Consider the following 12,606-nt stretch of genomic DNA (forward strand, 5'->3'; position numbering starts at 1 on the left):
CTGTGTTAGGTTGTGTGGGTAGCTCATTGTTTTTTCAAAAACAAAAGTGTATCTGAGCACCCGCTGTGCCGGGCACTGGGACTCCTCACACAGACTTGCACCCGGCCTTGTTCCTGGCGCTCATGGTCCAGGAGTTCGTGGAATGAGGATGCAAGTTCTATGGGTTCCCCTTGGCCAGCAGAGTGTGGGGTCTCCCGGCTACCGTAACCTCAAGCTCACTGTGGGCTGTCGGCTGAGCCCGCCTGCTGACTGGTAGGGTGCAGCCTCCCATGGCTCCCAGTCTCTCCTGGTCCCACCCTGTTTGGAGATGCAGAGACAGCTCTGAAGGGGACCCCTCCGACGCATGTCACATTTCCTTCCCCAGTGGGGGAGGCACAGGGCTTGAACTGGCTCCTCCCATCCCCCTACCCTCCCTCCCAAAAGCAAACATGACCTTGGCCCCCAGGCCCAGCGCTCTGTCCCTTGCCACCCCCCAGTCTTCAGAGATGATGGTACAAAGAGCCTTCCCTGGACTCCCAGGCTGTGGGGCTGGACCCAGGCCAGCGCCCTATGGATCATGCGGGCTCAGGGCCAGGGGGATGCGATGGGAAGGACATCTCCCCAACCTGTTTACAGGCCCCGGCCGCTATCTCCAGCTCCAATCTGCGGCCTCCCTTTATCTCAGCAGGGCCAGCCCCGGGTTCCCAGCAGCGGCCTCCCCACTGCTCACTTCCTGCCAGTGGCTCAGCGTTACAGGAATATGCACACTGAACTTGGCTCACGTGCATGTGTGTGTGTGTGTGTGTGCGCACAAGTGTGTGCCCACACCCCAGAGAGCCTGTCCTTGGAGGGGGGCCAGGGAGCCTGGGGGTGCCTCAAGAGGCAGCCACCCCAGGACTCATATCTCACTCCCCTGAAAACCTGCCCACCATCCTCATCCTGCTCGCGGGACAGACACCTCCAGAAGGCCAGGACGGGGCTGCCTCGGAGACCCTCGGCTTTCCCCAGCATGTGTTCCTCACCCACTCCTGCCTCTTCCTGCATGGGGGCCCTATAGCCCTCCACGGTCAGAGCTCCCGACAAGGCTCCCTGCTTCCCACGACAGTGTCCATATTGCATGGGGGTCCCCTGGGTCAGGGAAGTTGGGCCATTGCCCCCCTCATCATCCATTCAACTGAAATCACGGAGTACTGGGGGGCTGCTGCTGGTCTGGGCACACAGGACACTTCGAAGGCCAAGAGTGTCCCCATCTCTCCCCAAACCTGCAGGCAGTGAGAAGAGACCCTACTGACACCCCAGAGGAGAGCCACCTCCTTTCCCTGCTGGAAGGGGGTCAGGGTGCTTTCCATAAGGAGCCTCTCAGCTGAGACAAGAAAACAAAGAAGGTAGTAACCAGAGACACGTGCCACTGGCTGGGGGGCGGGGGTGGCTTCCGGGCAGAAGGCATGCAGGTGCAAAGATCTCGGGGTGAGAGTGAGGCCAGTGCATTCGGGGAATCAGCAAGGGCTGCAGCAGTGTGAGGGAGACAGCTGTGAGGATGCGACGGGGTGGGGGTGGGGGGGGTGAGTGGGGCTGGTGGTGAGTGGGGCGGGCTGCATCCTGGGGGTGGAGGCAGGGGCAGGAGCCCAATGTGGCCTGACCTAGGGCAGTGGCTGTGGGGTGGGCGGGTCTGCATGGAGGCAGGAGAGGACCCCAGGCCTCCAGGTTCACAGTCGGGGAGGGGACTGAGGAGGAGAGAAGGCGATCAGCCCAGTGACCTGGGGTGCTGGGGAGGGACAAGCAATGCTGGCTGCACCAGGGGCTTCTGGCTTCTCATCCTAGTCTGGGAGCTGTGGACTGTCCTCAGCTTACCAACAGGGTGACTGGACCTCACACACTCCAGGGACACACACATATATACATGCATACAGACATATATATGTATACACCAGTACACACGCACGGGCATATATAAATGTGCGTGTGTGTGTGCTAAGTTGCTTCAGTCGTGTCTGAGTCTTTGAGACCCTATGGACTGTAGCTTGCCAGGCCCCTCTGTCGATGGGATTCTCCAGGCAAGAATACTGGAGTGGGTTGCCATGCCCTCCTCCAGGGGATCTTCCAGAGGCAGGGATCAAATCTGTGTCTCTTACAGTAGCAGACAGTTTCTTCACTAGCGCCACCTGGGATGCCCATACACATACACAAACATACACACATATGGACAGGCACACCTTGTTTCATCGAGCTTCGAAGATATTCCTTTTATCTTTTCTTTTTTTAAAACAAATTGAAGGTTTGCAGCAACCCTACATCGAGCAAGTCTGTTAGCCCCATTGTTCTAAGACCACACTCTAACTTTGCATCTTAGCGTCACATTTGGGTAATTCTCGAAATGTTTCAAATTGTCCACCAACAAAAATATTACAACTCACTGGGACTTCCCTGGCGGTCCAGTGGTTAATTAAGACTCCTCACTTCTACAGGTTCAGTCCCTGACCGGAAACTAAGATCCCGCATGCTGTGCAGCCAAAAAAAAAAAAAAAAAAAAAAGATTATAACTCATTGAAGGCTCAGATGATGGTTAGCAATTTTAGCAATAAAATATCTTAAATTAAGGTATGTACACTGTTTTTAGACATAATGCTATTGCACACTTAAAAGACTAAAAAGTGTAGTGTAAGCATAACTTATGTGCACCGGGAAACCAAAAAATTCATGCGACATGCTTTGCGATACCTAATTGCAGTGGTCTGGAAGCAAACTGGCAATGTCTCTTGAGGTGTGCTTATACACATGCATAACAAACACCAGTACAGTTACATATACCCACAAGTATACACATGTGTGCACAGAGCACACATACCTGGGTGGGCATGCCAACATGCGGGCACACACAAATTTATACACATACATACGCAGACACATTCACACACATGCATGTGCCCACACAACCCCCTGAGACCAAGTCTTGGTCAGAGGGTCTCTGAAGCGCCAATGCTTTGGCCACCTGATGCAAAGAGCCGACTCACTGAAAAAGACCCTGATGCTGGGAAAGACTGAGGGCGAGAGGAGAAGGGGGAGACAGAGAGGACAAGATGGTTGGAGGGCATCACCGACTCAGTGGACACAAGTTTGAGCAAACTCTGGGAGATGGTGAAGGACAGGGAAGCCGGGCGTGCTGCAGTCCATGGGGTTGCAAAGAGTCGGACACAACTTAACAACTGAACAACAGCAAGCCCCCTGATGAGGCCTCAAAACAGGCCATGGAGGGCTCCCAGCCTTCTCCCATGGTAGCCCAAGCTTCCTGCTCCCTTCATGCTGGAGAAGCCACCACTGGGCAAGGAGGGGGTGGCCCAGGTGCCCTGGGACAAGACAGGCGGTGATAAGCAGCCACCTGGCAGAAGCAACTTTTGTTGGGGCCAACTTTCCCCAGGAAGAGCCCAGCTCGCTGAGGAAACAGCTCTGCCCTGGGAGGAGAAAGGCCCAGTTTGGTGACCAGCTGTTTCACCTTGGTGGCATTTTCGGGTAGCCCTGAGGCCCCTGCCTAATCCCTCTCCCCCAGGGTTGCAGTGAGGATTAGCAGGGAGGTTGTCAGTGGGAAGGTGAAGTGCCTGCAAACAGAAGGCCATTCTGTGGCTCTGCCATGGCTGGGAGGTGCCTGGGGATCCAGCTGTTTGCCCCCTTCCCCCTGCTCCCCCTAAAGCCACCATCGCTGCCCCAGCCCCTCCCTTCCTTCCCACAGAGGCCTCTACTCCCCGCCTCCCTCCCCCACTTCCCAGCAGAAGGGCTGGAGCCAGACACTGAGATAAGGGGCTTGTTTTCTCAGGGCCCGGAATTCAGTGGAGATTGTGGGTCAGGGATGCAGGGCACCAAGGGGGGAGTTGCGGAGGGCAGAGAGGGCCTTTCCTTCAGATGGGTGTCCTCGGGGCCCCAGATCCTACAGGGACTTGCGATTTCTGCCCTTTCACGATGGCTCTGCAGGCACGGGGAGAGGACTCCATCTCTGCCCCTGCTCCCTTCTCTTCCAGGCCTCAAGTGTTCCAGCTGCCTCTGACCACAAGCCTTTGTTGAAGCTGTTCCCACTGCCTGGAACACTCTCCCTCTGCCTTTGTCTGATTAACACCTTGCTCTACCTTCAAAGCTCAACCAATCACTGCTTCCTCCAGGAAGCCTACCCTGATGCTTCAGCCAGGCCTGTTGCAACTTTTCCCAGAGCCAACAGGCAGCATCCTGTCCCCATCCCAAAGAACTGAACTCCAAAGGCAAGCTGCTTTGCTCTCCTCTATCCCCAGACCTGACCCGGAGCAGACACACGTCAGAGCTCCGATGAAGGTCAGTGTCAGAGTCCTCTTTGCTGAGGGCTGCCCTGATCAGAGCTGTGGGTGCCTCTTCTGGTCACGTTCAGCCCTTAGGGTCCGGTCTCCTCCTGTGAGGAAGAGACATCTGTGGCCCACACTTGGGGAAGGGGAGCTGCTAGTGGAGCTGGGCACCCAGAGAGACCTGTCCTTCCCGACCGAGGGACAGTCAACCCTGCAGGAGACCCAGTCCAGGCGGAGTCGGGCTGCACCCCACAGCAGCAGCACCAAACCCCAGCGCCCTGGGCTGTGACCAGTAACCACAATAAAACAGCAGCAGTAAGACAGAAAACACTCATCTGTAGCATTTACTACCAGCCAGGCGCCAGACTCAGCACAAAAAACCCCTTAAGTCATCAAATCCTGAAAACAGCCCATTTTGCATTTAAGGAGACTGAGGTGCAGAGAGGTTAATTGACTTGTCCAAAACCACCTGCCTGCTAAGCGGGGACTTGAGTCAGCCAGGGCCCTTCACTACTCCCCACCCCCAACGCGACACTGGCCCGGGGTGGAGGCAGCACCCTCTCCCCCACCAAGGGCCAGTGGGTATGGAGGAGGGGACTCTTTGTCACCCCCCCTAATTCCACCTCCATTATGCCCCCGAAGTCGGATGCTCAGACTTCGGGATCATCTTTGTATCCCTCTGCCTGGCACCCAGACAATGCCTGGCACCAAAAGGCGCTCAATAAATCTGTACTGAAAAAAGTAGATGATGGAAAGCTACTTTTTTAGGGGCAACATAGCACAGTCCATTTAGAGCTGGACGTTCCCGGTCAAGCGACCTTAGGCACGTTCATTGGCTCTGTGCGTCTCAGTTTCCCCATCTGTAAAATGGGGTGATAATAATGCTTGTCAACTGAGAGCTGTTGGGGGGCTTAGCTGCTTTAACACTTGTAAAGTGTCTGCGACAGTCCTGGACACACGGTAAAAAGGCACATGAGCGGCTTTGTTTCTTCACGGGTAAGCGCAACCCTTCCTCCCTCTCCCTCAGCCCAAGTTCGCTCGGAGCCGAACACGGTGAAAGCGGAACTACAACTCCCAGGATGCCTCGGGAGTGCGCTCAGTGTCCGCCGCGACGAAAGCTGAACTACAACTCCCAGCATGCCGCGGGGGCCCTCCGGCCAGCCCGGGTCAATCGCGGCCGAAGTCTGGAAAGCCCTGCCGCTCCGATCCAGCCGAGGAAGATCGGGGCTGGAGGGCCCGGCACTATCCCCGCCATGCTCCGCAGACTGGCCCGAGCCGCGATTCCGCGGCAGCGGGTCTTCTGGGCGCAGAGGTCTGGGAGCCTGGCGGAGATTCCGACGTACGTGGTGGACCTGCGCAGCGACACGGTGACCAAGCCTGGGCCGGCCATGAGGCGCGCCATGGCCGAGGCCGTCGTGGGGGACGACGACTACGGCGAGGACCCCACCGTCCGCGGTGAGCCCGGCGTGCAGGCCAGAGCCGGGGGTCCTCGCGGCGACCCCAGGGCGCTGTCCGTGGTGCTGGCGGGAGCGGCGGCCCGGGGCTCGGGGTGGCGGCTCAGCTGCAGGCCGTGCATTGCGCTCGGTTTCTTTGCAGCTCAGTCTGACCCATCACTCGAGAGCCTGTTAGAAATGCAGAGTCTCGGGTCCCACACCGGACCTCCGGAGCCAGAATCTGCAAGTTAACAGGATCGCCGGGTGATCTGTGTGCTCACTGAAGTGCGGCCCCAAGACACGATGAGAATGGGTGTTATCTCATCTTGCTGAGGAGGGCTTTGAGAAGCTAGGCCAGGTGCTCTAAGTCCCATGTCGAGTAAACGACAAAACAGGACTCGACCTCAGGTCTTCTCACTCTGGAACCCTTGGCTATTGTCTTGCATCCACCACCTTCCCACAAGAAGACAACAGAAAACCCATCTAGAAAAGGGTTTCTCCACAGGCTGCTCCTCCAGAGGAATGAGTTCTAGAAACCTCGAAAGTGTTTTCAAGATGGTTGAAAGTTGCTGTCCCCCACCCTGGTTTGAGGGTTGGTGCCATAGTGAGCCATTACTATTGCTGGGGTGTGTACAAACCGTCAGCTGTGCCAGGGGCAAGTCGCGGGGTCGTGACTTTAGCCCTGAGGGTCTGGATGTGGGGTCAGGTAATGATGGGGCTGATCAAGCATCCAGCAGACACCAACTGTTGGCCTGGAACTTCAAAGATGTTGACCCTCTGCTCAGCATAGACAGTCATCCCCACTGGGTGAGGGAGGTGCTGGGGTTAAAGCATCCACAGAGAGTGCCTTGGGGGCTAGGGGTGGGTGAGGAGAAACATGGGACTCACAGGAAAGGGGGACTTAGTGGAGGAACCTCTTCAAAGATGAATGAAATGCTCTATCCCCAGTCCCGGGCAGGGAAGAGAGTGCTGGCTCACCAGGGCAGAAGCATAGTGGTGAGAAAGGTGTTCAGGATATGGATGGGGAATGTGGCTGGAGCTGGGAGGTAGGACAGCACCCTTGTTCCTGGAGGGGAGGCAGAGGCCAGATCCCATTGGTCTTGAATGTCATGGCAAAGGGAGGGGAGCTTTAAAGCAGGAGCCGGAAGCCCTGCCCCCTTCCAGCCCCCCAGAGTCTCCTTCTGAGGGCTCCTGTCCTTGTGTTCTGGGAGAGGAAGTCAGCAGAGAAACCACAGGGCCCCACCTGCAAGGGACTGATGGGAAAGGAAGTCAGACAGGTGTGAGGTCTGGGTGGGACAGGAGGGTTCAAACCACAGAGTTTCAATGTTGGGGGGGGGGAGGGGTGGAGAACACGGCCCAGGAGGAGGCGGGGGTGGGGGGGGGGAAGGCGGTCAGAGGGTTGACTGAGGGGCCCCTGAACCCAGATGTGCAGCCACCAAGACCGCAGACTGCAGCTGGAAGACTGGAAGACTGGCGTCCCAACTGGCCACTCACCACAGCCTTGGGCAAGATGTCCTTATGCGGACAAGGGGCTCACGGGGTGAGTTAGGAGAGGACTTTGAAAAGTGCCATTGTTAATGGGGCCCCCACCCCCATCCCCTCCCGCTTCAGACCTGCAGGCCACAGCTGCGGAGCTGCTTGGGGTGGAGCGGACTCTGTTTGTGCCCACAAACACCATGGCCAACCTCATCTCTGGTGAGTGCGGGGCGACCTCCACTTGCCCTCCAGGCCCTCCTTCCACACTTCTCCCTTTTGTGGTGGGGGCTGTGACAACATCAGTGGGGCTCTGAGCCATCTGGAACCCGTAGCCACACCCTTCTCTCACCCCTTCCTGCCTGGGGGTCTTGCCCCCAACCTCGAACCTGAACCTCGTGACTTCCCTGCAGGCTGCCACACCTTTGTAAATTGCCTCTTTATCAAGCAGTCTGGTTTCCCAGTGGGTGCCCTCTGTTTCCTCCTTGTGCCTGACTGATACTGTGCCCTGGGCTGCTGGGCCCTCAAAGGGGAGCATTGTGGCTGGCCTCCCCTTGCAGGAGGTACTCTGCAGGGGGCTGCAGAGAATGGGAGGGAGGAACAGAATGTGCAGGGCCCAATGATCCACAGGCCTAGACTTGTGGACTTAGTAGGATGCTTTCCAGCACATGGCAGGAAGGTGTCTTAAAGGGGCGCTCTCTCCTAATTGGCATAAGGCTGAGCTGGGTGGGGACAGATTGGGGGAGGACATGGCCCTGGAGGAGGTGGGGTGCAGAGGGTTGACTGAGGGCCCCCTGGACCCGCATGTGCGGCCACCGAGACCACAGGCTGCAGCTGGCAGATGCAGTCTGCCAACACTTGACGCCAACACTGCCCCCACCCCATCTACCTTAGTGATGTGTCACTGCCGGCGCCGGGGCTCCCAGCTCCTCCTGGGGCGCGAATGCCACCTCCATGTCTATGAGCAGGGCGGGGTGGCTCAGGTAAGCACTCAGCACCTCTCACCCTGGGGCCAGCACAGGATGCTCAACACTTGTGGTGGGAACCTGCTTCCCAGGCACCAGGCTGGGACCTGCAGAGGGAAAAATGGCTGGGCCGGTGGCCTCTCTGGGGGAGGCAGGAAGGAGAGCCATTCCCAGATTGACCACGCAGGGGCAGGCTAGGCTCAGTCCAGCAGCCTGTATGCTGGCTGTATGCCTGCTGCCCCCTAGTGGGCACTCAGTGCACTGGGCCCTCAGGCTGGAAGGACAAGCAAACATGGTGTCTTCCATCCTCCCCAGCTGGGATGTCTGTGCCCAGGTCTACAGCTCAGGCGGAGCCTCCATGGCCCAGAGCTGGGGAGGAGCAGACAAGACAGGGGTAGGAGGTCCTTTTGGACCCCTGGACCTTATCCTCTGCACCCCCACACCTGCAGATTGCAGGGGTGCACTCCCACCCCCTCGCAGACCTGCCCCACGGCACCCTGGACCTGGCTGAGCTGGAGAGGCTGGTCAAACGGGGCCTTGGGAGCCCCTACCACCCCGTCTGTGAGCTCATTTGCCTGGAGAACACCCACAGCAGCTCGGGGGGCCGGGTCCTCCCCATGGAATACCTACGCCAGGTAGGCCCAGCCCCATTGCTGTGCCCCCACCACTAGCCAGCTACTGGCTTTCTGTCCCCTGGGTCCCCTGCTGGGGTTTAGTCTCCTCTGAAACATGTGTAGGTGCCCATCAGTGGCCAGAAATGCTCTGGGAGACATGGGTGTGATTCTAGGTGCAGCTGTAAAGGGAATGATGGCCCAGTGTAGACCGCCTCCCCCCCCCAGGGCCCCAACCTTCCTCCAAAGAGCAGAGACCCACCCTTTGGGGCGATTCCCCAGGCAGCACCAGCTTGGGCAGGTCTTACGGCCAGAGTGCGAGGGCTGAGCGCTGTCCCTCTCCCCGCGAGAACCTGAGGGCCAGCTCGCTCTCACCTGGGAAACAGGGCTGAGGGCTTCCCTCCAATGGGACTGTGGCGCTGCTTAGACAGGACGAGGCATCCATGGCCTGGCCTACAGTGAGCCCGCCATAAACAGGAGATAAAGCCCTTATCGTCGACTCCCTTTCACAGAGGACAGACCAGGCCCAGACCCAGACCCAGAGTGACTGCTCGGGTTCCAGACAGCCAAGCTGGTCACCAACTATGCAGACCCTTCGTCCTCTCTCCAGGAGGCAAGCCCGGTGACTCTCTAGTGACCTTTTGGAGACCCATCCTCCCCCCAGCTCTGCCCCTCTGACCCCACCTGCATCTTGCCCGCAGGTGCACTTGCTGGCCCGACGCTATGGGGTCCGTGTCCACTTGGACGGGGCGCGGTTGATGAACGCCGCAGTGGCTCTGGGCGTGCCCCCTGCCCGCATCGTGGAGCACTGTGACTCTGTGTCTCTCTGTTTTTCCAAGGTAGGGAAGCTACAGGAGGGTGGAGGTGCCCACTGCAGGGCTGAGCTGTGTCCTGGGGCTCCTGGGCAGGCAGCTGCTCACCCTGGGTCCTCTAACCCCCTCCCCTAACGAGGCCACAGTGTCTGCCCCTCCACATCCCTCTTGCCCCCTCCAGAGCCCCGAGAATGGAGATGTACACCCATGGGCAGGCGGGCAGGACTCCTCTCTTCCTTCAGGGCCTCGGAGCACCAGTGGGGGCCCTGGTTGGGGGACCCAAGGACTTCATCGAAGAAGCCTGGCGCCTCCGGAAAGCCTTGGGTGGAGGGATGCGCCAGGCAGGGGTGCTGGCCGCAGCTGCCCTGGTGGGACTGGCTGACACCGAGGAGATGCTGCAGAGGGACCACCAGAACGCCCAGAGATTCGCCAGAGGTGCCTGACACCCCGCCACTTCCCTTTGGCCCCAGGGTGGTTCTTTGGAGTCCCCTGTAGCAGGGCCCAAGTCCCCAGCAGGTGTGCCCCTCCAACTCGAGTAGGTGAAGGGCAGCCACCGACCCAGGAGGGCTGGGATCCAGGGAACTTGAGGGCTTTACCAGACCACACCCCGTGCAGGGCCTGGACTAGTTGGCACCCAGTGGGGGTCAGGAACTCTCTGCAGGATCCAGTAGAATGTAGCCTTTGACCTAGGCTGAATCCTCACAACAGCCCCACAATGTCCCCACTTTACAGATGAAGAAACCGAGAGGTTAATTGATTTGTCTAAAGAAAATGTTAGTCACTCTGTTGTGTCCGACTCTCTGCGGCCCATGGACAGTAGCCCACCAGGCTCCTCTGTCCATGGAATTCTCCAGGCAAGAATACTGGAGTGGGTTGCCATGCCCTTCTCCAGGGGACCTTCCCAACTCAGAGACTGAACCCGAGTCTCCCACATTGCAGGCAGATTCTTTACAGCAGGCTTTGCAGGCTCATCTGAGCCACCGCTAATGTGTCTAAGGTCACAGCTAAAAAGTGGCAGGGCCAGGTCTGCCCAGGTCAGGACTAAGGCTCCTTTCTTCCCTCTGCAGTTGGGCTGCCCTCTGCCTTTCCTGGGTGACAAGGCCAGGGTGGTAGGGGTAGCCATAGAGTCCTGGGATTGGGCTCAACTCACCGCAGGACTTGGGCCCAGGGCTCCAGGAACTGGCGTCCCCCGTCTGCTCCGTGGATCCCACCGCCGTGGAGACCAACATGGTGATGGTAAGGGTAGATGGGCTGCCGCCTGAGGAGCTGTGCCGGCGCCTGCAGGCCGTGAGCGCTGACGAGGTGGCGCAGACCGGCCACGCGGTGCGCCTGCTGCTCTTCCCCTGGACTGAGCACTCCGTGCGCGCCGTGTGGCACCGGGACGTCTCTGCGCAGGACACGGAGCTGGCGCTGGGAAAGTGGGCGTTCGTGCTGAGGACCCTGGGACTTGGCTAGGATGGATGCAGGTGACGAGGGCAGGTATCTCCAGCGAGCAGGCAGGAGAGGCGTAAAACGACACCTCTGTTGTCTGCTGGTCTCCTGGGACCCCCTCACTTCCGTGACACGTGGGGTGATGCCTTCCACCTGTTCATTCAGCAGACCCCGCGTGGTGCTGTGTCTGGGATGGGGTCCCAAGCATGCCGGGACAGGTGGGACACCCACCACAGCCGGGGGGCATGAGAGCATTTCGGGGACCAGCAGGAGGAAGAACGAGAAGACGTGGAAAGGGACGCCGGTGTCGGGTGGCCTGGTGGGGGGCTGGGGCTTGACCTTGCAATCGTCTGACTTTTTAAACAATAAATTTACCTTTTAAAACAATAAATTTACCTTTTAAAACAGTTAAGTTTCTGTTTGCTTACAAAATAATGTCATTACTGCCCATAATTTGGGACTGGATCTCCTTTCCAGCGGCTCCTGGGGTGATTTAGACTCGGTGGTTAAGACCACCTTCCTCTGAGTCCCTCTGCTGTCCACCTGAAACTACCACATTGCCAATCGGCTACATGCCAATATAAAATAAAAAGAATATATCTAAAAAAAAAAAAAAAGAATATACCATGCTCCTGCCAAGGTTAACCGGAAGACCTGGACAAAATATACTTTTGAAAACCACCTAAGAATAAACACTATTACTATTTTTTGCATATTTCATTCTGGATATGTATGTATATATGTATATATACATTTATATGAAGCTGCATGGGGATTTTTTAAAATAGGGGAGATGGGCCATCACATCAGTGCTTTAGAAAATCCTTGACAGGAATCATAGGAGGAGGAACAGCTTTGTGAGGGTAGGGGATACTTCAGTTTAAGAATGTTGTTTTAGCCCCATGCATGAGTAGTTAGAAGCTGCCAGAAGCAGAAGTGTAGGCATGGCGCTTAGGAGAGGACCTGGACTGGAGGTACGGAGGTGACTGTGAGCGACAGGAGAAAAGGCATCCGTGGTGGGCCAAGGAAGCCTGAAGCTGAGGACTGGCCTTCTTTGCCTCCCTCATTATTTATTTATTTATTTATTGGCCATACTGAGTGGCATGTGGGATCTTAGTTCCTCGATCAGGGAATGAACCCAGGCCCCCTGCAATAGAAGCTTGGAGTCTTAATCACTGGACCATCAGGGAGGTCCCTGCCTCCCTCCTTAGAAGAATCTAGATGTGGCTATACTCTGGGAAATGCAGCATCCGGGACTCCCCAAGGCCCCAGAATCACTCTCCTGTGTGAGAAGGTGACAATAACAGAGAATCCGAAGAAAATCAGCACCTCTACACCTCTTCCCTGCCCTGCCCTGCCCTGCCCTGCAAAAGTGCACTGTGATAGTAACCAACTGAACTGAACTGAATGGGAATCCATTGCTTGGTAACAAATTACTCCCTCACAGCGATAATCCTTTTATTATCATTCGGTTTCTGTGGTCCAGGAATTAGGGAGAGGAGTTCCGGGAGCTTCTCAGGAAGCTGCAGTGGAGACTGGACTAGGGTCCAGGGCCAGCGTGAGGCACCCGCTGTGGACTTTCACCAGTCCGAGACTGAGGC

The 12,606-nt window shown here is 57.4% G+C and overlaps 1 protein-coding gene across 1 annotated transcript; it reads left to right on the forward strand.

Moving 5' to 3' along the window:
* Positions 5,345-11,409, forward strand: LOC102179594 (probable low-specificity L-threonine aldolase 2). Its single transcript, XM_018063684.1, has 7 exons — positions 5,345-5,735; positions 7,325-7,408; positions 8,081-8,169; positions 8,601-8,786; positions 9,464-9,601; positions 9,817-10,009; positions 10,743-11,409. Exons 1-7 carry the CDS (start codon positions 5,360-5,362, stop codon positions 11,027-11,029), a joined length of 1,353 nt encoding a protein of 450 aa, XP_017919173.1. The 5' UTR covers positions 5,345-5,359; the 3' UTR covers positions 11,030-11,409.

This window comes from Capra hircus, chromosome 19, assembly GCF_001704415.2.
Source record: "Capra hircus breed San Clemente chromosome 19, ASM170441v1, whole genome shotgun sequence".
NCBI classification, from domain to species: domain Eukaryota; kingdom Metazoa; phylum Chordata; class Mammalia; order Artiodactyla; family Bovidae; genus Capra; species Capra hircus.